General features: G+C 37.2%; 2 protein-coding genes across 2 annotated transcripts; one reads left to right on the top strand and one right to left on the bottom strand.

Moving 5' to 3' along the window:
* Positions 1-3798: 3798 nt before the first annotated feature.
* Positions 3799-16148, bottom strand: LOC115959317 (serine/threonine-protein phosphatase PP1 isozyme 2-like). The gene is made up of 4 exons (XM_031077671.1): positions 15513-16148; positions 7989-8548; positions 7266-7541; positions 3799-4228 (listed from the first exon to the last, which is right to left on the bottom strand). Exons 1-4 carry the CDS (start codon positions 15685-15687, stop codon positions 4208-4210), a joined length of 1032 nt encoding a protein of 343 aa, XP_030933531.1. The 5' UTR covers positions 15688-16148; the 3' UTR covers positions 3799-4207.
* Positions 16149-18030: 1882 nt separating this feature from the next.
* LOC115961572 lies at positions 18031-22155 on the top strand. Its single transcript, XM_031080531.1, has one exon. It carries the CDS (start codon positions 18031-18033, stop codon positions 22153-22155), a length of 4125 nt encoding a protein of 1374 aa, XP_030936391.1.
* The last annotated feature ends 1081 nt before the right edge of the window (positions 22156-23236 follow it).

Below are 23236 nucleotides of genomic sequence, written 5' to 3'. Positions count from 1 at the left end.
ATATATAAAATGTTATTTTTAAACTAGCAATGTAGTCAAATAGTAAAATGAAATCTGCAAAAAGTTAAATAACCAAATTGAAAATAGGGCCAAAAAAATTAAGAACCAAAAATGTTTTTTTGCCTTAAACTTTTTCCAGAATGCCTTGATTTGTTGTTTTAGATAAAAATTTTCTTATTATAATTTAATTGTTACAACAAATAAGGGAGGATTTTAACCATGGTTTTCCCAAAAAAAAACCGTAAGTCGGTAAGTTTAAGTAAATTCCATCCTACAAATCTAGGCAATGTCACATATAAAGGTTGAAACATGTAATTCCTAGATCTCTCCAGGGCAAAGGAGCTTTCGTACAGGCAGGATCATACAAAACAACACAAAACACAGGAAACTATACTGGGAATGAGGAAGAGAAGAACGGTGAGGCTGCCAAAAATCTGGAAGTCTCATTCTTTTTTCTGTTTCTCAGATGGGCTTCTAAAAATCTTGTAGGTGTTGGGCCAAGACCCAAGAGTTTTCAAGGTACCCAGTTCTCTATTTGGACACAGGTCTAAAAAGATGAATATTCTCATGGGAAGAGAAAAGTAAACACAAAGTATTAGTAAGACCAGTGCCAATAAAGTTTGATTGGGCCTTAAACCCTTGGGGCTTACCCAACACCCTGTAATTCTTTTTTGTAGTAATGGTAGATGGGTTTGTGTGATGTGTGGCATGAAAAATGCGGTAGATGTGTGAGTCTGTAATTCTTTTAAAGTAATAGCTCAAGAATTTCTTAAATTTCTGGTAGGATCTAACCCTGTAATGTCAACCCAGACATTTGTAAATTTCTGTACACCCTTCAAAATTTTTGCTTCCATCTTGCAATCCAAATTGACCACAGATTATTGGCAACATACGTTGTAGAAAAATCAAAACATTCATGATGTTACTCTTGCCCTTTCACTTAACCACTTTCTTATACAGTGCTAAATAAAGTTTGTAATCATGCATTAAGTGTAAATAGTATTATCCGACCCAAACTGCACTAGCCGGACTTGACGACAAGTATGGAACAAATGATCTACAAGAGTCTATTTGTGAGGGTTTCAGGTATTTTGTTAGAACACTAACTAATTCTCACTTAAAGAATTTCTTACTCAACTATGGCTGGAGCTAACACAGGAGTCATTCTCTCTCTACTAAATGTTGTGCATTGAAGACTGGCCCTATGAACCATTTCACTAATTGGAATTTTGGTTTTGATAGTCAAAAAATTTACATCTTGAAGAATCTTTTTGTGAGCATTTCATATAATATGTTAGGATACCACTTAATCCAAAACTTAAACCAACAAATTTAGACCTAGCAATATTACATTTAACACTCGTCATAATCCCACACAAAACTTTTTCATTTAACTAACCACACTACTCATGGGTGAATATTTCAAGACTTCTCAATTAAACACCATGCACAACCAATATCAATCAAGGCTTTTATTTCTTGTTAATTTTGTGACAATGGGTAATGCATTATTACAGGTTTTCCAAATGAAGATTTTCTTTTTAGTTTGAATTTCCAAAAGTTTTGCCACTTCATACGGGATCAAAAGTAAACACCCCATTATTTCTCTTAGCTCGAGCATCCCCAATAAGGTTGCTAAATTGACTATCCCCAATAAGGTTGCTAAATTGACTTTTTAGTCAATTTAGCAACCAATACTCTCAAAATGTATTGCACAGCAAAGGAGGTAAACTAAAAAAAATTTGGGTATCAGCTACAATTAGCTCAATGTAGCTTAAAACTTAAAAAACAAATTTTAATTTTTTAATATGTGGTGTTAAAAAAAATAGTAATTTAATGTGGTGATGGTTGTGATTGTTATTTATTGTGTTGTTTATATTATTTTGATTTGTTGAATGTTAAAATAAAACATTTGATAAAGAGTGTATTATAAAGTGAAGCGTCAAAATAGATAAAGATGCGTTCTAAATTGCTAAAAGTTATATCTTTTTTAGCTTTCTTATTGGGAATTCTCACTTAGTAGCTGATAACCTATGTTGAGCTCTCATATCTACCCAAAGTAGAATAATAGTCAAATTAATCTATTGGGAATTGCAAACATGAATAATGGAAGCCTCAAAATTTTCTGAGCATTGGAAGGAGCGAACAAGGATTTTACTAGTTTTTCAATCCATCTGCAAGGGTGCTAATCAACAAAAGCTTAATTCCCTCTTGATAAGATACTTTTCCAAAACCCTATGGCATGAAGCTTTATTGCTTTACAATCAGAAGGGAATCGAACTTTTACAGTCTCTGGGTACTTAGACCTAAGAGTTTTAGAGAGAATAAATGCAGGTTGCAAAATAGTTCTCCAAAACTTCTTAGCCAAAAGAAACTAGTTCACTATCAGTGATGTATTTTTGAAATCAACTCCACCCAATTTCCCTGGTTGACAGAGCAACTGCCATTTTAGTAATTGAACATTTGGACTTTCCTTGAATTGACATCAGTTCCCCACCAAAAGTTCCATACAATATAGCCAATCTTCTCATTGAAAGATTTGGGGATGGAATCCAAAACTGACTTATAATTATAGCCTAGTCTGTCAGCCTGCAAAAGAAGCTTTGGCTTTCCACTCTTGAAGATAAACATATAACACAATTACTTTCAACAAATCATATTCTTTTGACCAAAACGCATCTAATCTTAAATTAGGAAGGATGCTAAACGATCTTGAACGCTAGCTTGAGTATTAGGACTAAAGTATATCTCAGATTGTTGAGATTAATAACTTGGAACAAAAGCTCGCTATACCAATCAAGGAGATCTTTCAAAACATTAGTGGTTTTGGAAGAAAAGTATACAATCATCAGCAGACATGAGATGAACAAAAGGAGCGGCACCTCTAGCTATACAAATACCCTTACACAGGTGTCTCATCTTCCACTTTAGCTGGGATGGTCAAGACACAGCTGCCACAACTGGTTAAGTTGCAAGAGAGGTTTTGACATGGGTCAAAATCCTAAAACAGATCCAATGCACATGAGCACTAGACCCAATCTTTGCCCCTAACAAAGAACACAAATTTAGAAGACTTGTGTCATTATTTACTTAAAAGCAAGGAGGTGACTGCTTTGTCAAGGAAGAAAGACACCTATCTGGCACATATAGGTAATCATGAAAGAAATATGGACAATGGTGAGATAAATGAAAATTTGGTGCAAATTCATAAGCAAGCAGGCTCTGCAGAAACGTCCAGCTTAGCAGATATTGCAAGTTAATCTTTCATGCATATTAGACAAAGCTATTCTTTTAATTGACTTGATGCTAACCCTCTTTGCACTGCCACTTTCATTATGGTGCCAAAAATAAAAAAAGGTTATAGTACACCTAACATTGCTCAAACTGACATTAAAAAATAATTTTTTTTAAAAAAAGGGTTCAAACTAAATCCTATAAGCACAATCATTTGGGAGTCGGTTTATGAAACAGAGATCATTGGTTCAAATCTCCCTTTCCATCTATCCTTGAGACCAGAACTTACCAAAAACTCAATATTTACTCAATGATGCATGATATGTATGTAATAAGTAACCTTCACAATGATCAGAGCAACTAAAGTAACCGCACTGACATTGGGTTAGAAAGGGAAAAAATGGCCTTCATGGTTTTTACAGGAATCTCTATTATAGGCATTTTGGAGTGTCCAGTTGTGATATACAATGGAAAATTGCACACTTGAAGGATCCTAAGACAATCACCAAGTTGTTTATCACACCCAACCTAGGCCACTTAATCAAACACAGAGATGGTTCCCCATGAAAAATAAAATAAACATACAACAATCATACACGAGAAAATTTGTTAACAACTTCATGTTTTTGTCCCTAAATCACCAATAATGACGAGTACTGTTTAGGCATGTTTCATGGTTTCAGAACAGACACGGGAGAAAACACTTTAAGCTAATAATTCATAGCAGCATCTATTGCAGCTATTAGTGTACAAGGTGGAAAAGGAGACTACAGCCTCTATCTTCAAACACAGCTTTGTATCAAGGAAAACTATCTTTTGCATTACTTTCTAAAGATATTTTCCTTCCAATTTATACAATTTGAACATATTATAGAATAATTGAATGGACCTCAAGTTTCCTCCTTTATGGGCAACCCCACGTGTTCTTGACCCAACTGGGCTGTCACACCTCCTCTATCTGCCAATACAAATCTCACATTGCCCCAAGGAAGGACTGCAAAGCCTCAAAAGAAATAAAATAAATTGCTAGTTAATCAGTAATATACAGATGCATGCATTAAATCTAACGATGCCATTTACAGAGATCAAGGGCAGTGACAGCAACACTTGTAAAGATCAAATTATGTCCTGTATCAACAAAAGCAAGCAGAATGATCAAATCTAGACATACGTTTCTTTAACAAATAAATAAACAGAAGTCTCGGTGTTGCAGCAGAACAAATTGAGTCTTTGATTGCAGATATTCAGTATCTGATGACAGGGCAGGAAAGATAAGTTGCTTCCCCAAGTTTAAGGTAGGATTAAATAGTGAGATGAAGGAAGAGAGAAGAATGACAGAAAGAAAAAAGGAAAGATAATAATTCTCCATTACTAGGTGTTTCTAAGTATTTGGTAAGAAGGATGAAAATTAGAGTGCCATTTCCTTTTTTGGTAGTACAGAAGGATGTGAGGAAGGAAAGACAATGAGCTCTAACTCAAACAACATTTCCTCCCCTCAAAAAAGAGGGGGTAGCCAGGTCATGGGTTCAAAACCTGCCAGTGGGCGTGTAAACTTATTAAAATAATAATTTATGGTATGTTGAATTACCATTATACCCTCATAGTAATGGCATTATTTTTTTATAAAGACAGCAAATTTATAATGAGGGGTAAATTGGTCATATCATATGCCTTCAGTCTCTCGTTTAATTTTTCCTCCATTTGCCTCCCATGTTTGAGAAGAAAAGTAATGCGAGCCTGGGTGGAAAATCCACCTATACCCCCTTTTTCCTTTCTTCCAGTTTTAACCTGTACCAACCAAGAGAATACACAACCCCTCTCCAATTTCCTTCATTTCCTACCCTTTTCTCTCTTTTTCTCTCAACCAAAGATATCCATGCACTGCGTGTATATTTTTAAGAAATCATTTCACAAGAAATACTTTTGTATTCTGAATGGGGAACTAAGTTTAAATGACAGAAAATATGACTTCAATTGAGAGAAAATGGCTCATTATAATCAGACAAGCGAAACTGAGTTCATAAATTTAAGAGCAATAACAACTTTTTGGCTCTAAGGACTAAGGTACACATAAAGATAAGAAATGCTTTAGGACAAATATGAGGAGAATATTGAACACATTACAGCACATTATCCGAGGAGAATATGAGTAAAAGAAACATGAATGTCCTGTGTAATTACTATTAGTATCCTCATTTGTTTCAAAATGGTATCAACTTGTCAATTTGAGCAAATCTGAAATTGTGCCAGACGGAAAGGTGCTGAATATTTAATGAATTCAAAAGTCATCGACTTCTGTGTTGCCTCCCTTCCTATGAAATATTTAGGTTTGCCTTTGGGAACTCAATTGAAGGCAAGGAATATTTGGGACACTATCATTAAGAGGAAGCATAGAGATTGGCTGGCTAGAAGAAATTGTACTTATCAAGAAAAGGGAGACTTAAACTAATTAAAAGTACTTTATCCAACCTTCCAACTTATTTCCTAACTTTATTCCCGTTGCCCTGGGAGTGGCAAAAGGCACTGAAAAATTTCAGAGGGATTTTCTATGGGGTGGCTTGGGTGAGGAGTTTAAATTTCACTTAGTCAATTGGAATGTTTTTTGTACTTCGATTTGGGCTGACGATTTGGGGATTAAGAAGCTAACTTTTGTTAATCAAGCTTTGTTGGGTAAATGTTTATGGCGCTATGAAAAAGAAGAAAGTGCTTTATGGAGAGGTGGTAGACATAAGGTATGCCATTAATTGAGGAGTTGGTGCTCTAATGAGGTCAGCAACCTTATCGTGTTGGCTTGCAGAAGAAAGATTATAATAAGATGGGATAGCTTCTCACTCTTTATCAGATATGCTGTTGGTGACGATTCTATAACACGGTTTTGGCATGTTGTGGAATGGCAAGATGACATCCTAACCTCATTATTCTAGCCAGGGACAGAAATTATAAGATGGCAGAATATATAGAGAGCAGGAATAGGAATTTTTATTGGGTTCCAATTATCATTAGGGAAGTGCAAGATTGGGAATCAGAATATTTGGTTCAATTACTGGATAATACACTACAAAGTTACAACAAGGGTTAATAATCATGAATTGATGTTTTATGTTCAAATCTAATGTGCAGTAGCTCAAGATTTATGGTCTCTAATTCTCTGCTTATTTGGTGTGTCATGGTAAATGTGCAGTAGCTCAAGATTTATGGTTTCTTTTGTGCTAGAGGCACGTTTTGGTACAAGAAGTAATGGGGAGATTTGGAATGTTGATCCTCTGTGTTTAATGTGATGCTTATAGTGAGAAAGAAACTCTCGTTGCTTTAAGAGGAATGACAGTAGAAATTGAAGTTTCTATTATTATTATTTAGTAGTACGACTGGACTTTCACTTTTCATTCTTATTCCACTGAGAAGTGAGGACTTCCTTGAGTTCCTGCTGCCTTGACCTTCAGTTTCCATTAGTCTTTGTTGTTTTTTAACTTTCATTATTATCTTCATGTTTATTTTCGTTTGGAGCATTTCTTTTTAATGGAGAAAAAGATAATGATAAATGCATTACTTCTTCCATCCCATAATTATAGTCACTTTGGAATTGGATATAGCACAATGTGTAGAAAAAAGTGAATTAAATACTTGATATCTTTTATCTATAATTTATTCTTCCCCTTTTTTTTACCCAATTGTACTTCTCATCTCAAAATACAATAATTTTTTTCTTAGCTTGTTCTTAGTATTATAATAAAGGGCATTATGGGAAAATGAATAATAATTACTTTTTTTACAATTTTTTCATAGAGAAGTTTTTTGAGACATCCCAAAATGGATATGGAAAAAATAATTTGACAAAAAAGGAGCCTGCAGTAGCACAGTGAAGTAAGCAGACCACTTGATTTTAACGAGTTAAAAACAGTCTATAAACAAGAAAGATGTGACAAGAACTATATACTAATGAGAAAATCTCATGCAATAATCTGTTATTCCAGCAAAAAGCTTCCATTCGTAAACCTAGATTTTGTCTTTCAAGCTAAACGGGGTGTGTTTACCTTGACTCCAGTTGGTGAGTTTCCAGGCTTAGTTGTAGTCGTGCTCCCAAACATATTCATCCCTGCTAGAGAATTTCCAGGTTTAGATGTAGTTGTGCTCCCAAAGTTGAACCTTTTGCTTTTATCTGCAGGCTTTAATATTTGGAAGGAGCACATTAGCGTGTCGTCCACACTCATCATGGCACCAGCATTGTCAAACTCCCCACAGTAATTAGGTGCGGAAAATATAGTTACAAGTTGTCGCTCAGCAAAGAACTCATATCCATCCTCTACAACCTGCCAACAATATAATAGAAAAACACTAACTACTCCCAGAAGTGCTAAAATTAATGAAGGTTCATGACCTCTATACCCAACATGGGACTGTACAGAAAGGAGTAACTGGTGGCAGTCATTATAAAAGGGGTGGAGGCATGGCATCTAAACAGAAGTAATGTCAGGTTTGATTCTTATGTGCAAACCATTTCTTTTCTTTTCTTTTCTTTTTGAATACCCACAAGGTTTTAAATTTAAAATTTTGGCAACTATCAAATAGGTGTAAAATTGCTATAGAACTTTCACAGAAAGTATAATTTCCAGCCAATATCTATATATATAAATCCTGAAAGGAAAGTTGTATGGCCTCAACAGAATATTCTGTACAGTTCTACCAGTAGGAAAGAGGAAATGAACTCAACTCTGAACACTGTGAGTAATAAAATGAACTACTATGGCTGGTCAAACCTGGTGAGCACGACAAATGAGATCCAAATCATGCTTCTGAAGAAACTCAGACACCTTGTCATCACCAAATGTAAATGAAACTCCTCTATCATTCATTCCCCAACCTTTAATATCTTTACTGGGATCGGACCAGAGAAGATCACAGAGCAAACCTGTGTCTGGTACATCAGTTGGCCGCTGCAAATTTCTAATCTGATCCAAATCATGTAGATCAGGAGAGAGGCCCCCATGCATGCAGAGAATCTTTTCGTCAATTAGGGCTGCCACTGGCAGACAGTTAAAGCAATCTGTGAATATCTTCCATAACCGTACATTAAATCTTCTCTTACATTCATCGTAAAAACCGTATATACGATTGATCGAAGCACATTCGTGGTTTCCCCTCAAGAGGAAAAAGTTTTCAGGATATTTTATTTTATATGCTAGAAGTAGACAAATTGTTTCTAAACTCTGCTTGCCTCGATCCACATAATCCCCCAAAAATAAGTAGTTGGCATTAGGAGGTAATCCTCCATACTCAAAAAGCCTTAAAAGATCAGAATATTGACCATGTATGTCACCTGAATGTCATTAAAAGAGTTGGTTATCAGGACAGATATTCATAAATTCATTCTTTCTAAAGGGGAAAAAAAAAAAAAAAAAAAAGTAAGAAGAAAAAAAACAACCAATTAACATCTTAGAATAATAGTGCTTCGCAAGGAAGCATTTGTTCATGTCGTCATCTGTCAGATGGCTACATCAGACATTTAATAGTTGGCATACCTAGTAAAATTGAATATTTTCATATCAGCGACTTCAGCACCACATAAGTACTAGAAGCTCATTACATGCTGATATTTAACATCAATGCATTAGCTTGTGGGGGGGAGAGAGAGAGAGAGGCTATCATGAAAAACAACACAACTTTATCCCGCACAAATTATGTACACAATTGAGAAAACCGTGTTAAACTTGGGAATGATCTAAATAATGTGAAATGCTATCCACACTGTAACCATACATTTGGACTCAGAGGCTTATCATCCACGAACAAGTCAAGAGCTATGAAGCACAAGTGCGTTTTGGGACTCGGGTGTGGGTGCGAGACTCGGCAATTTTTGAAAAAGATGGGTGCGGGTGCGGCGGGACTCGGCAATTAAAAAATTATTAAAAACATTTTTATATAGTAAATTTAATATTTTTATATAAAAAAATTCAAATAAATGGTAGAATTTATTATTAAAAAACAATTATTTATAATTTTTTTTAAATAAAATCAATACTTTTGGTAATTGTAAACAAAAAACCACATTTCAAGTAGGTTCCTTTACTCATTTTCCAATGCCCAAGCCCACCCACATTAAATAATTGACTTTCCCACCTACTTAATTTATATTCTTTTGTTACATACCTTTATTCTTCTTCCATCCATTTTTTTTGTGTCTTCTTATCTTCTTCTTCCTTCTTTTTTTTTTTTTTTTTTTTCTTTTTCCTCTCACAAGGCCACATGAAGCAGAAAAATGGCAGCCACTGCCCATTTCGGCCTGTTTCAGCGGCTGTTTCAACCAGAATTGGCCATATCAGCATGTTTTGGTGGCTGTTTCGGCCGTATTGGTTCCCGTTTCCACCCAAATCGGCCCGAATTGGCCCTAATTGGCGTGAATCTGGCTGAGTCGGCGCGAATCAAAAAAAAAAAAAAAGGGAGAGTCGGTGAGTCGGACGTCGGATGCCATGTCGGACTTAGGTGCGGCGACCTTGGAGCCACGTCGGTGCTTTCTACTCAAGACTGATTGTATGGACTCAATAATTTATCATCCAAGTTGTTTTGTTTTGTTTTATTTATTTATATTGCTAAGTATCCAAAAACAAGTTCAACAGAGACAAAAAAAAAAATCATCTCAATCAACACATGCAAAAGGAAAAAAAATCACATGCACTAGCATGTTTATAAAAGAAGGCATAATTTAAAAATAAAAATAGAAAAGAATCAAAGAGTGCTACTATATTTTTAACCGATTGCAATTAACTTATCAAAAAAATTTAACCAATTCCTATTAAGATATTAAGATGCATAACGAATGGATTACGTCCAAGCCCATGCAATATCAAGCTCAACAGAAGCACATATCAAATTTTACGCAAAATACAGCTATTATGAATATCTCAACATTGCCAGAAAACTTCCACTCTTCCTTCTGAAAGTAAGGCATAATATAAATCACCATATAGCTTCTGCTTGGCCTCACTAGTTGTGTTCAATCCTTCCTAAGCTTTGGCAATCTGTTCAAGGTTCCTCATCTGTAATTTGTTTTTTTTTCCTTAATGCATCCTGGACAAAGATATTCACTCAAGGTTGCTCCAGTTACAAGGCTCTTGGCTTAAAGCACAATTGCTAGTACCAACAAGCAACACCAAGTACATTACAACACAAATCATCCTCAAGATTATAATTCCTCCCACTATTTTCTTTGTTCTCTTTGCCACATTACCATAATAATTTACTTATTATAATCCCATTAATTCTAATTTCTCTACATGAAGAATTTTTATTGCATGTTCAAATTCACAAGGATCCTCGCTATCTTAGCATTATTGCAAAATGCCACCTGAAGAAAATTGAATCAAGAGTGAGAGAGAGGAGGGTGTTTGTGCCCATGTGATAAGCCCTCCATTCAGAAATATCCTACAATAGAAACGTCAAGGAATGACAAACTTGGTTCGTCCTAAAAAAGATAAAGCACATAGATGGAAATTACTAACCAAAAAAAAAATTAAAAAATTAAAATAACTCCACATGACTATGTGCAAATTCCTACTTATAGGTGTTAGCTATCTGAACCCTTTTTCACTATCCAACCCTATATAAAGCACATTCTATGTAAGATCAGTGAGAATCACAACTCAATTTTTGGCCTCCCCTTAGCCTCTTCCATTCCAACTTATACTAAACCAATATTTTGAGACAATTAGATAGGTGCACTAAATAATTAATCTAAAAAAACTTCATAATATCAAAACATAGATCCAAAACTGAACCTTAAGCCACTTTCAAAATGTTTTCTAGTAGTCTAGTACCGTTTTGATGAAAAGTAGTCTAGTGCCTTGATATGTTAAACCTAGGCATTTTGGCTATGGATTTTAAAAATCTTAGTACAATGTGAAAGTTAATTCACCGTGATCTCACATCTCATAGTATCATACTATCATTTCACACCATCTTTCTTTTTTTACTTTTCCATAACCAATAGAAGTAATAATGGCACCACAAAAAAGGGCCATCCCTAATAAATGGGAAGAATATGAGAGACACCTAAAGAGGAAAAAGAAACTTTTTTAAAAAAATTATTTTTTTATATAGATACATTAGAATCTCAACCTATGGCGTTTGTGCCATGATGATTACTTTTTATCATCAAGCCAATACATCATTTGGTTTTTGGTGTAGGCAGGATTCAAACCCCAGATATCTTATTCAACCATAAGACTACCAGTTGAGCTAAACAAAATTCACAAAGCAAAAGAAAAATATTCCACACCTAAAGTTCAAAGCATCAATAAATCTAGCAAACTAATGCAAGTAACAAAGGAATATTAAACTAAAAGCCATGAGATCAGTGAATTTAAGACCGTCGGTAAGCTCCACTACTCAAAAGCTCTACTATCCCTTCCCATCTGAATGTTGAAATCAAATAACAAGGAATGGCTTTTGGAACAACCATACTCATCATACACCTACCTTTCCCACAAGCTAACAACTGGACCATCATGTTAGCCATAACATAATGAACGCCAAATAAACAAAAAAAACTAATGAACAAATGTCCTAATAATTAGGACAATGAAGTATACACCTAAATTTTCAAAATATGTTACCAAAATAATCATAAAGTATTAATTTACATCACAAATTACAAGTACTGAGTTATATAGGTAACACTAAAATAAGGACTTAGGTAAGACATGTCTCCAAAATAAACAATTATCACATTGAATTAATTACTAAATAGCAGAGAAAATGTGGTAATATATAAAAGCTATATCCAGCAAAAAAGAAAAATATAAAAGCTATAAGCTTCCAAAAACAAGTCAACTAACAGACCAACCCTGTATGTGTTTCACTGTTTCCATAATTGAAAATTAAGATTATTATTTAATTTACAATGTAACACTTTTTTTTGTATAAGTATGTACATTTAATGCATTGGTATATTCATTGGTAATTTGGTACCAACTTGACACTCGTGATCTTCATTGCACAGTTCAGCATTGGCAAAAAATTGCATTTCTTACATTTTACAAAAGATGTATGCAATTGGGCTTTGACAAAAAATTAAAATGGTTTACATCTTGTGCAATATGCAAAAAGTCTCTTGGACACTTTAAACCTGGGACGAATGGCTTGGATAAAGTATTGCCCAATGGTCTGATAAGGCACACATAAAGTGAGACGTCCAGGCATGAAGCAAAGCATGATTACTAAGAGTTGACCTTTTCAGAAAAGACAAATGCTAAAAGTATGCTTCTTTTATTGTTAAGGGAATCTGTATAATTTGTGGCCTTTTATCTGGGAAGTTCTCAGCCAACACCCCCCCCCCCCCCCCGCCCCCCACCCGGGGGACAAAAAGAAAGAGTAATATCTGGTTTTTCTTTCCTCAACCTACTGCCTCCATCTCTCTATATGTCTTTCTTTTTTCCCCTTTTGAATTCCTTAACCCAAAAATAAAGCAACAACTTTGTAATATTCACCCAAGAAAATATCATGATTTAGTTTTTGTTTTATATATTTGTTTAGTTCTTGAGATTTGCAACTTTAGTTCCATAGCATTTAATTGTTTAGTATTGACACAACATTCCAACCAAATAGGTTATATATAATACTATTTTGATTTTTATGATATGTTATAATCTTTTTTTTTAAAGATCTTATATATTATACTTAACAATTTGTGCTTTACTTTATTCAGATGTGCACTTACACTTTGGACTTAGGCCCCAGAAGGCCTTTGCACTTAAGTGTGCATTTTTTTTTTTTTTTCTCTAGTAAGAAAATTTGAATTAATAGAAAGAATTTCACAACATTTTAGGACATCTGTTTATATTACATGCTATGTACTATACTGCTCATGCAATAAAAATTAACAATACAATGAATAGAAGAAATCATATATGCTAGATGGTCAGCTCTCATCTACTAATATGCAAGAAAATAAAGAACCGAAAAACTCATTATTCTTTCAATAGAAAGCTGTTGTCCCTCAAGCAGTTCTCCTATTTCTATTGTGCTTTGAACAAAATTACCAAATCATTCAAAAGTTTTACATGAATCAGCCGCTTTCAAGACTCAAACCTGTGCATTTGCACATGGCAGCCCAAGACCTTTACAAGTTTACCAGACAATGGATCCTCTTTAAATCCCTCTCAAATAATAAGTGCACTACATTTAAAAAAATAATCAAATTAATATTGACTATTTTTCTCATTTTTTTGCGAAGTGTCATAAACATTGTGCATGTGTATTGTAAGATACAGCCAACTTGTTAAACATATTAGCAATGCATATCATGCAATGTACAAGTTGTATTCAATTGTATGTATTGTAATCTTAAGTTCTAACAACTATGGCACAAAGTAGATAACTACTTCAGCACATCTAATGTTACTCTTTATTTTTTATTTACAATGGACTTATATATTCATGTTTATATTTTAACTCACTCTTTCCCTGATAAATAAGAGATCTAGGGGGGGTTCAATCTCCACCTACATCAAAAATCAATTGATGTCTTGGCCTAATGATAAAGAGCAATCACCATGGAGCGGATGTCATAGGTTTAAAATACTACCTTATCTATCAAAAAAATAATAATCACTCTTTTCCTTTTCAGATTTCATTACAAGGATCAGCAAACAACAAACCAGAATCTTCTCTTTTCATAATCAGGTTTGTAACAGAGGGCTATTATTTTCATTAAAAACTCATCAATTTATCTATTTCCTTGATTTTGTTATCTTTCTCACCTCCATTCATGTATAATCATCTAAAGCATTCAAATACTCATGTCAAATGGATTAAGCAATACTACTGTTAATATTCAAATGTATTTTTAAAGTTGAACTATTTCTTACTATTACGTGGTATCTCATAAATTGAAACCAATACTGATGACATATTCCAATATAAAGATTAGTTGAGGCCATTAGAGCATCAAACACAGAAGGCAAGATAATAAGACTTTTTTTGGACCTCAAAGGATACGGCCACCAATAAAACAAAAAGCATCCTCAAGAGTATTTTTGATAGGTACTGCATTAGCCTCAAGAGTATTGCATTTTCTCAATTTCAAAGATACCATACAATTGGAGCACAATATACAAATAAGTCTTGTAGAGCCAAAGCCACACAATCATTAGAGAACATCTTTTGGGGGTACCACAACCAAACAACATGAACCCAGCCTCACATCCAGTGTTGTTAAGAGTGCCAGGGGCACTTAAGGGCATAGGCTTCTAGGAAGGTCACAAATGCATAATGCTGTTGCGAATAATATGTGAACACCAAGGTAAATAACTAAAAGGAAAAAAAACAATCACACCCTGCAGATCATCAAAAAGTCTCTAGTTGTTGACTACTGTTGAAAATTAAAAGAACAACAAAACAGAAAAAAGAACAAACTTCCCATGAATAATAGCTCCTAAAACTCCATACCATGCCAATTATAGGCATGCAATTAAGGGCCCATAAGGCAGGCAGGTCCAAGCTAATTTTCATTGTTAACAGGTCATCATCACAGATGGAAATAAAACCCACCATACAAGATCTGATACACAATGCAAATGGAAAACAATAAAGAATTCAAGTATCTAGTAATACAACAAAAAATTGATAAGAATATCAAAATGCAAATGCGAATTCACAAAGCCCTTCCAGGTTTAGCAACTCAACCCAGGCTGCAATCATTACACATACTCATAACAAATAAAACCTAAACTACCACTCGCATTGCATTACTAACAGGGAAAATCCAAACCCAAAAACATATCATCCAGAATATATAGCTTCTGCAACCAATTATATTCATATTCAGACACATAAAATAACACTGTCCAAAACATGAATCACAAAATTACAGTATAATTTCACTGTCAATCAATGATTATACAAAGAACAAATGAATCACAACCAATAACTGCAATTAACACCAAAACTCTGACATCTGAATGATTCCATCAGACTACCTTAAATCACAACCACCCAAAACCCCAAGTGGGCTTTAAACTTCGACAACCAAAATTCTTCATGGGGTCCAACAATAGACACACACACACAGAATCAAATGAAACACACCTAAGACAGAGACTGAACCAAAAATTAAAAACAAAAACAAAAACACAGCTGGGTTTATTAGGAATTTCCACACAAATATCCCAGAAACGAACCAATCAAAACAAACCCACATCAAATTTCCCAAACTAAAAATCAAAAAAAGCAAAATTTTGAAAATAAAACCGAAAAACAAAAAGTGGGTATTGGAAAAAAAGTAGTACCACAAATCTTGATAGGCGCTTGAAGGTCCAACAGGTTAGGCTGTTGCAAGAAAATCTCTCTGGAAGCGCTACAGAGTTGTCGGATCTCGGACTCGGAGAGCTGGACCTGCTTGCCCGGTCGACCTCGGACTTCCAGAAGACGATTGATGATGTCGTCCAGAACTGGTTGCTCCATTTAACCACTGTTTGGTCAGACACAGAATAACAAAATAAAACAAAACAAAAGTCAACGCTTTGTTTGGTTGGGTTTGGATTGTGGGGGGTTCTAGTTCTAGTACTATAAGAGTTCTATTGGATGTGGTTGAAGAGAGAGTGAGAAACTGAGACAGAGACAGAGACAGAGAGCAGTGAAGAAGAAGAAGAAGAAGAAGAAGGAAAGGAATAGAGGGAGTAGTGAGTAGGGAATAGTATCAACATGCCTTTGGTTTGGTCTACTTTTCTTTTATATGTATATTGTGGATAGAAGAATCAGAAAAGAAAAGGCTTGATGTTGGTGTTGGTGGTGTGTTTGAAGATTTGAGAGAATTTGAGATGTTCCCTTTTAAACAGAGAGAGAGATAGAGGGATAAAAAAAAAGATGCGAAGATGTGTGGGTGGGTATGTAGGCGTGTACACTACTACAGCCCAGGGCTGACCTAAAAAAAACAAATGAGTCAGGAAGTTCAATGCAAGTTTCTTTCTAGAATATTTGAGTGAATTTTTCTATAGTTTATTTTAATGGATTCTGTGACTACTAGACAAGTCCATATAATAAGAAAGTTCTCGGTAGAGAGTAGTCTTTTACTCTCTCTACTGTAGCAGTTTGTTTCCCTTCTTTTGTGAAGGAGGCTGTGGTCCCTCTAGTATCGTAGCTACTAGGAGGGTTTGTTTTCTAGTGTAGTAGACTGTGGTAAGGTTGTTTTTAGGTGGGGCAGTAGTTTTTTTTTTTTTTTTTCAGAATGGAGGATCTAACCAATAGATGGCGGAGTCTATCGCTAACAAAGGAGGAAGAAGTACGAATGGATCTGACAAAGGAAAAAAAGGCAACTGGCGCAGTCTTGGCTGCGAAATTTTTTACTCGGAGAAACGTAAATGTTGAGGCGGTGGCAAAGACTTTCAGGCCATTATGGCGTACTAGAGGGAACTTTGAGGTTTGTGAGGGCATAGACAATGTCCTCTTGTTCGATTTTGAGTTGGAAGCAGATGCGGAAAAGATAATGCAGGGACAACCTTGGGCGTTTGATAGGCATTTGGTGGCGGTGCAGCGGTACGATGGATCAGTACCGGTCCAAGAGATAGAGTTTAAGACGACCACCTTCTGGATTCAAATTCACAATCTCCCATTTCAGTTGTTAACGGTGGAGGCGGCAGTGAGTATCGGCGAGACTATTGGAAGAGTCTTAAGGCCAAAGGATTCTGGCGAGATGAAGGGTGGGAACTTTATGAGGGTCAGAGTGGAGGTGGATATAACCAAAGCGTTGTGCAGAGGGCGGAAAATAACGTGGGATCAATCAGGTGAAGGATGGGCAGCGTTCATGTATGAACGGCTGCCAAATATCTGCTACTGGTGTGGGTTCCTTTCCCATGACGATAAGGACTGCTTGCTCTGGCTGAATAGTAAAGGCGCGCTAAGGGTCGAGGAACAACAATTTGGATCTTGGCTAAGAGCTCCACAGTTCAACCATGGCAGGAAGTCCGTCGTTGAGGTGCAAGGTTTCGACCAACCACGACGGATGAAGATGCAGGTCACGGTTAATGGGATTGCGAATTCGGGGTCAGCGGTGATGGCGAACCAGAGTAGTGTGGATCATGCGACTGCTTGCGCACCAGATGACATACCTGAAGCGGAGACAGCGGCGTTAATGGTGGTAAACGGCGGTGGAGTTGAGCAGAGGTATTGTGAACGTACGCATGACGTGGCTGTACGAGATTCTCGGGAGCAAATCCCGGATTTTGAGGAAACTTTAAAAGCACTTGATGAGGAGATTTGTAACGGACCGAAGAGACCGATTGTCAAGGCTGCAGTTACTGAAAAAACGGCAGAGGGCTCTGATTGCAGCGTGAATCTCGTTGATGTCGTGATCATGGAGGATGTTAAGGGATTCGAAACTCAGCAGGAAGATCGGAATGGAAAGCTGGTAGATTTAAAGGCGAATGAGGTGTTGACTAACTTTGAATTTAGTGTGGGCTGGGCTGATCCGGGCTTGAAGGGAATGAAAGATAAAACTAAGCCCACTAAAGGTGGAAATAAGGGGAAGCAAACTACAAAGCCCAATGGTCTTAGTGGAGGGTCCGGTAATATTGTTGAAAACAAAGGGGCTTTGGGCTTACATGAGGGGACTTGGAAAAGGATGGTGAGACAAAGCCCATCAATTAATATGGATCAAATGGGGAGTGTTGATGTTGGGCTGAAGCGAAAAATAGAATGCTCAGAGGGAGACCTATTTGACGTAACTTTGCATGGAAAGAAGAAGAAAGTTGCAGAGGAAACTAATGGTACAGAAACGGCGGAGGTTGCTGGGCAACCCCGCCGAGACCAATGAGTATCTTAAGCTGGAACTGCCGGGGGCTTGGGAACCTCCGGACAGTTAAAGCCTTGGAAAGGGTGGTGACCAAGGAAGAGCCCAAGGTTGTGTTTTTGATGGAGACAAAGTCGAAACGGGAATGGTTAGAGAAAGTGAAGGATCGTTGTAAGATGAAACATGGTTTAACTGTGTCTAGTGATGGAAGTAAGGGTGGGTTAGCTCTGTTGTGGAAGGAAGGAATTACTGTGAAGATTAACACATATGCTCAGGATCACATTGATGCTTGGATTGAAGGAGGATGGGATGGTGTTAGCTGGCATTTCACCGGTTTTTATGGTAATCCTGATACAGCGCAGCGCCCGGAGTCATGGGCCAAGTTAAAATCCCTTAAGGGAACGACTTCGGTGCCTTGGCTCGCCATTGGAGATTTCAATGAAATAACGGGACTCACGGAGAAAGAAGGTGGCCGTGTACGTCCAAGGAGGCAGATGGAGAATTTTGTTGATGCTATAAACTACTGTGGTTTTAGGGAGGTGGACTTCATTGGACCGAAATACACTTGGTGGTATCATCGAGCGGATGGGATGCATATTCGGGAACGACTTGATAGAGCGTTGGCTAATAAGGAATGGATGGACTTGTTTCCTGCTGCAAAATTATACCATCTCTCTTCCTCGGCATCTGACCACTCACCACTCTCACTTCATCTGGTGCCAAAAAGGAAGAAAAAGAAAATAAGAAAGAGTTTTAGATTTGAGTCTATGTGGTTGAAGGATAGTAGGTGTGAGGAGATTGTTAAAGCGGCATGGGAGATAGGGGAACATTCCGGTGCAGAGGGTATACTGAAGAGTTGTTTGGAGCATTGCAGACATGACTTAGAGAAATGGAATAAGGAGGAGTTTGGACACGTGGGAAGGAAAATTTCTGAGCTTCAACAAAAATTGGAGTGGTTGGAACTACAGCCATCTAGTTCGGGTATACTGGGCGAGCTAAGGACCACGAGAGTAAACCTTAACAAATGGCTAGAGAAAGAAGATGAAATGTGGAGGCAGAGATCAAGATTGAACTGGTTTCAAGGAGGCGACAGGAATACTAGTTTTTTTCATGCGAAAGCTTCGGCTAGACACCAGAAAAATTATATTGATGGAATAGTTGATGAGCAGGGAAGGTGGCAGGAGGATGAGTTGAAGATTGAGGAAGTTGCTGTGGCCTATTTTGAGAAGCTTTTTACTTCAAGCAAGCCAGAAGAGTTCTCCGACATATTACATGCTGTCCAACCGAAAGTCACAACTGATATGAACGTTGAACTGACCCGAGAGTACACGGCACAGGAAGTGAGATTGGCCTTGAAGCAGATGTACCCACTGAAAGCCCCTGGACCTGATGGTATGCCCCCCCTTTTTTTTCAACATTTTTGGAATACTTGTGGTGAAGTTGTAACAAGCACAGTGTTAGATTTCCTCAATCATGGTATGTCTCCTCCAAATTTTAATGAGACTCATATTGTGCTTATTCCAAAAATAAATGAACCGAAACATGTTTCAGATTATAGGCCGATTAGTCTATGCAATGTAACCTATAAGATAGCTTCTAAAGCAATAGCAAACAGGCTGAAAAAATTCCTCCCATCCATTATTAGTGATACCCAAAGTGCCTTTGTGCATGGAAGGTTAATCACGGATAATGTTCTGGTAGCTTTTGAGACTATGCATCATATTAGTAGGAAAAAAGGGGGTAAAGTGGGTGAGATGGCCATTAAACTTGATATGAGTAAGGCTTATGATAGGGTAGAGTGGGTTTTTGTGGAGAAAATTATGGAGAAATTGGGTTTTGATATTAATTTGAGGAGTTTGATCATGCAATGTATTACCACAGTATCCTATGCTATCAAGATCAATGGTCGCCCTAGAGGTCGCATCATTCCTTCAAGGGGTATCCGACAAGGAGACCCCCTATCACCTTACTTATTTCTATTGTGTGCAGAAGGGTTATCTGCTTTGATTAAAGCTTCAGTGGGTAATGGCAGCATGGAGGGGATTGCTATATGTCGTGGGGGTCCTCAGCTATCCCATTTATTTTTTGCTGATGATAGCCTCATCTTCTGCAAAGCAACTATTGCAGAATGTGACGCCTTGCAAAGAGTGTTGGGGGTTTATGAGCAAGCTTCGGGTCAGCAGCTGAATAGAGCGAAAACTTCCCTATTTTTCAGCAGTAATACTCCGAAGGAGATACAGGAAGAGATCAAAGGAAGATTTGGTGCCCAAGTAATCAAGCAGCATGAAAAATATCTTGGCTTGCCGTCTCTTGTGGGCAAAAACAAGCGCAGCACTTTTAATGATATAAAGGAAAAGCTGGGTAAGAAGTTGTCTGGTTGGAAAGAGAAGTTATTATCCAAAGCCGGAAAAGAAATATTGATTAAAGCAGTGGCGCTAGCTGTACCAACTTACACAATGAGCTGTTTTAAATTGCCAGATAATCTTTGTGATGAGTTAACAGCTATGATAAGGAAGTTTTGGTGGGGCCAAGTGAAGAACGAAAATAGAATCCCTTGGTTGAGCTGGGACAAAATGTGTGAATCAAAGTCAAATGGAGGTATGGGTTTTAAGAACCTTAAACTTTTTAATCTGGCTTTGTTGGCGAAACAAGGGTGGAGACTCCAAGTAGGCCAAGACTCTCTAGTTTATAGAGTGTTGAAGGCGAAATATTTCCCAAGATGCGAGTTTATCCATGCATCACTTGGCAATAACCCATCATACTCGTGGCGAAGTATTATGGCAGCCCAATCACTAGTCAAAGAAGGCTTGAAGTGGCGGGTTGGGAATGGAGCAAGCATTCGCGTGTGGGAGGACAAGTGGCTGCCTACTCCTCCATCTCACAAAGTTATTACCCCAAGGCTTTTCCTACATTCGGATACCAGGGTGGCAGATTTGCTAGACAGTGAAAAAGGGGAGTGGCGGACTGAGGTGATTGATACGGTGTTTTTACCGCATGAGGCTGACAGTATCAAAAGCATTCCCATTAGTGCCCGGCTACCACCGGATAAACTTATTTGGTCCGAAACACCGAATGGTTTATTTACGGTGAGGAGTGCGTACAAGTTGGCTGTGAACCTGCTCTCAATGCCTAATAAAGGGGCCCCGTCGGATGCTAGCAAAATGAGGAGTTTCTGGAGAAGGGTTTGGAGTATCCCGGTACCTCACAAAATTCGCCATTTTATGTGGCGTGCATGTCGTAATGCCTTGCCAACAAAGGACAATCTGCTGCGCCGGAAAATAGTCCAGGATGATGTGTGTGAAGACTGCAAAGAGACGCCGGAGTCGGTGTTCCATGTCCTGTGGGAGTGTCGGAAAGCTAGAGAGGCAAGGGAGTGTTCTAAGATGGTGTTTCCAGACCTGGGTGGTTCATCCCTGTCCTTCGTCGACGTTATGTGGAAGCTGATAATGCAGGAGGATGTGGGGGAGGAGCACGTGGCTCAGGCTGCCACGACGGCATGGGCAATATGGCACAACCGGAATGAGGTCAGGTGTGGCGGCGTACGTAAGACGGGGAGACAGTTATTCAGTTGGGCAACAGAATATCTTCGGGAGTACAGAGCGGCGAATCAGCTTGACCGACCAGTGGTTCCGACGCCTCAGCGGAATGTCAGGTGGACTCCTCCACGGGATGGTCTCTTCAAGATCAATGTTGACGGAGCGATTTTCATAAAACAGAGAGCTGTGGGCGTTGGGGTAGTAATCCGTGACAGTGAGGGTAGGCTTGAAGCAGCTCTAAGTAGGAAGATCCAAATGCCGTTGGGAGCAGCAGAGGTTGAAGCCAAAGCAGTCGAGGTGGGCCTGCTCTTTGCAAAGGACGTCGGTGTAAGGGATATTGTACTGGAAGGTGATTCAACAGTGGTTTATAATGCTTTATGTAACTGTTCCCGGGCCCCATCCACAATAGCTGCTGTGATTAATGGGATTCAAGACATAGGCAAAGAATTTAGAAGTATTGAGTACTCTCACGTGCGGAGACAAGGGAACATGCCGGCCCATATTTTAGCAAAGAATGCTTCTAGCATAAATGATTATGTTGCTTGGATTGAAGAGGAACCTTGCTGTATTATGCAAGCTCTTATCCATGATGTAACCTCTTTTTCGTAGTCGCAATAAAAGTATATCTATCTTTCGCATCAAAAAAAAAAAAAAAAAAGGACCCAGTGTTATTGGTGGATAAAATTTGGTCCCCTAAACAGCAGCTATGGCCTGTGATTTGGACATGGTCAATAAGGCCTTAAACGATGATTCAATAGTCTTGTGAATTGAGAATCATGGTCAGCCTATTCCCAACATTATCAGCCCATCTGCTTGTTTTCAGTATAAAACCTTGGGTGCGGCCCATCTCACATAAACCTACAAAAATGTTTATATAAAACCCTTTTTTTTTTTTTTTTTTTCTATTTTATACCGTTACTTTCAAAAACACATATATTACATTATCTATTCTATATTATATTTTATTTAAATAATCATTTTTCATTCTTTGTTTATTATTAACTTCATAAAGAGAGAATTCAGCAAAAAAAAAACTTCATAAAGAGAGTTTGAATAACTTTTGCACAATACTATTTAAACTGAGGCGTGACACTTGTTCTCTTTAAGGGAATTCAAACTATCAATTGAGGTTGATTCATTTCCAACTTTGACACATCTTCCCTTCACCTTTCCCTTACACACATATTTAGTCCAATATCCACTTCAATACTTTTCAACCCATTAATCACCACACTTAAAAACAATAAAAGTGTCTCTCTCTCTTTCAATGTGGAATTAAACATTTCATTAATTCCTTATTTTCCATATTAATTCTCATATTTTTATATTTATATTGTCATGTTTATTCATTTTAATTAGATAATATTAAAATGCTACAACATTATTTCTAACATTTTCTATATTCATATACCAAACGGGCCTTGATAATGAAGCATACAAAGGAATTAGCAAATATAAAAAATGAAGAATATGGTGGAGACATCAAACATCTATAAGGTCATTGAAGAAATTATATATTCCATTAGGACCTACCATTTGTGAGTGTGATCATATATCATATACATAATATATTTTTTGCTATCCGAGATTATCCCAAACAATATGAGCAAGTGGTTGGATTTTTTTTCTTAAAGAAAAAAGCTATTCTCAAACACGTGTTTTCAAGAATGAGAATATTAACATTCTCCCA

This window comes from Quercus lobata, chromosome 9 (assembly GCF_001633185.2).
Source record: "Quercus lobata isolate SW786 chromosome 9, ValleyOak3.0 Primary Assembly, whole genome shotgun sequence".
NCBI lineage: Eukaryota > Viridiplantae > Streptophyta > Magnoliopsida > Fagales > Fagaceae > Quercus > Quercus lobata.
Note: the sequence above shows the minus strand (reverse complement) of the source record. Positions and strands in the feature narration are given on the sequence as shown.